Source organism: Macaca mulatta, chromosome 9, assembly GCF_049350105.2.
Source record: "Macaca mulatta isolate MMU2019108-1 chromosome 9, T2T-MMU8v2.0, whole genome shotgun sequence".
Lineage (NCBI taxonomy): Eukaryota > Metazoa > Chordata > Mammalia > Primates > Cercopithecidae > Macaca > Macaca mulatta.
The window spans coordinates 141,890,001-141,892,500 of NC_133414.1; the positions used below are offsets into that span (position 1 = coordinate 141,890,001).

General features: G+C 44.6%; 1 protein-coding gene and 1 long non-coding RNA gene across 15 annotated transcripts in view; one reads left to right on the plus strand and one right to left on the minus strand.

Moving 5' to 3' along the window:
- The window catches only part of LOC114670073 (uncharacterized), a 34,209-nt gene that overhangs the window by 15,442 nt on the left and 16,267 nt on the right, over positions 1–2,500 (plus strand). The window lies entirely within an intron of this gene.
- Positions 1–2,500, minus strand: part of EBF3 (EBF transcription factor 3) — a 129,885-nt gene that overhangs the window by 12,349 nt on the left and 115,036 nt on the right. For all 14 annotated transcript variants that reach the window (XM_077945625.1, XM_015148458.3, XM_077945622.1 and 11 more), the window contains exon 11: positions 766–854. In XM_077945625.1, coding sequence (XP_077801751.1) covers positions 766–854 — 89 coding nt within the window. The remainder of the gene's footprint in view (positions 1–765; positions 855–2,500) is intronic.

A 2,500-nucleotide genomic window follows, 5' to 3' on the forward strand; every position in this document is an offset into this window, starting at 1 on the left:
AAACAATCAGCCATAATGTTATGACTTCATTTTTCATTTTGCATTTTCAACTCTGCCTTGGAAATCAGAGAGGGCTTCTAAAGAGAGAAAGAGACAAAATTATATCAAAGGAAAGGAAAAATTATAAGCTTGACTTATCTTTAATGTTATACATCAAAATGAAATTTCTGTGATATGTGGCGTGTGCATAAACAACACGGGCAGCTTTTGTCTTTGTTGAATTTAAATGGAAAGTCCCTCTAGATATTAATATGTGGACTTCATTTGTTAGCCTGCTAAGTCAGGGACTTATAACAAAAGCTTTGTAAACAAAAGATTAAACTGAATCGAGCTTTAGAAAATGAAAGGAAAACAAGAGTCAAGTAATCACAGATCAGACTGGGGCTGCTTAGATGGAAATCAGGGCAGGCCACTGGAGTGGAAAATGTTTAATTGAACTATTTCATTACGCGGAAGTTTATGTCCCCCTCGCAGAATCCAAAATATTTGTTATCAGAAAAGCTGTTCTTTGCTTCCCTTAAAAAGATGATCCTCTGGAGATGAGATGTAAAACTTGAGCCGTCTACCCCTTCTCTCACCCTTCGCCCACCTCTGAAGCTGGTCAGATGCAGGCCTGGGTGGCTCCTCACACCTGTCAGCCCTGTGGTGGGCACAGAATTTGGGGCATCAGCAATCCCCCTTCCCAGAGCACCTGCTGCCCCCAAACCAGAACCAGCCCAGTGGCGGCCCCACCATGAGCAGGGTGCCACTTGCTCTTTTACTAACCTTGGGTAACCTTTCGGGATCACCCGGATGTCTTGGGATCACTTTCTGCAACCTCTGAAAGCCGTAATCTATGGTTGGTTCATTAAGGGCTGCAACAGGACACAGAAATGTAGATCAGGTTAATTACTTTTATGTCATCCATTACTCGTTTATTGCACACTTACAAATAAATGTGTAGTTCTCCTGCTCTGATGCTCTCCAAGGCAAGCACCCCTGAATGCTAGCTATGTCTTAAGGAATAGATTTTCCCCCTTTCTTTTGCACATAAAAGCAACGATTATTTCTGATCTATAATTAGACGGGAAGAAAGTCAAAGGGTGACTCAATATATTGTAAAATTGGTAGTGCAGTCACAAAGTTACAGGTCTTGGGGCCATATATAGCAATCACCACCATCACGATGTGATGTCTGCATCACACGGTGCCTTCCACACTGGCCAGGGATTTATGGGAAACTGGCAATTATGACATATGTCCAGCTATTGCTAGCCTCAGATTTATCCCTGTGGTCCTTTTTTGTCTAGCATATTGCCTGAGTACAAACCAGGCAGGAGGAGCACTTATTCTTGCAAAGCTTTAATAATCTGTGAATGGCTGCCTACAAACTGATGTAGAGCACTATCATTCTACAGCTGCAATCCACCAGCCTCACGAAATTGCTGGCCACAAACAGTAATTAATCTTTTTATCCCTCAAATTGTAATTTTGACTATGAACTGTGCGCGGCCATAAATCAGCGGCACATGCGCTGTGTACACTGCATGAATCACGGCCGGGACTCCGTCCGACTGCACACACTGTGTTTAACAAGCTTTATAAGGAGCCATCGGGCTTTATTATGGCTCTGCCTGACTCCAACAAAAACTGAGCCTGGAGGCCCGGGGACACGAGTTAAGATGAAAATACTTATTAGAGTACATTACTTCTTGATGTAGATGGCATTTTCCGTGGAGTCACTCCACGGTGCGTGGCACAACATAAATCAGAGGTTTTTCGGAGACTAATAAGACCTGCCACCATCTATTCATTACTCTGCCTGCAATTTGGGCCATCACTCATTAGTAATTTGATGATTAACACCCCCCAACTCAGCAGGTCTGCGAGGTGCGGGGGGGACACCAAGACTGCGGCTTCCGGAGAGGACGGCTAGGGGGTCGCCTTTGCAAGTGGCTCCAAAATAATTGGTCACCGTGAGTGCCTGGGTGCTGGCGCATCTTGTAAGCAGCGCAGGAAGCCTCGCACATACACTCGATAATGCGCCCGAAAGTTGAGGACCACAATATGATTTGACATTCCATCATACATCCCGGAGACAAAGGTCCGCACAGGAATGTGAAGTAAGACATTTTCTTGTTAATAAAGCATTGATCCGATGTATTGATTTTACATGACATGGCTTTTGCTGGGATTTTGCCCTCTTTTTTCTTTGCAAATAGTAAAGCTCTTCAAAATGCCTCGGCGTATGTGACATGGCAAAATTTCTAACTCTCTGTGATGTAAATTCTATATGTGTAAAACCACTTCATAATCAGACCATTAATCATCAGAAGCTGTCAGCATTGACTTGGGGGACAATTTGTCATGTCTCTGCCCAGGCCCAGGCCAGGGTGTCAGGCAAAAGCAGAGTTCGGGCCGCAGGGCGCGTGCGCAGTTGCCAGGCCTCGCCGAGCGACTTGGCCCAAAAAGGATTAGATCAAGTATTACCTTTCCTGATCAGGGAACAAAAAAGGTGGCC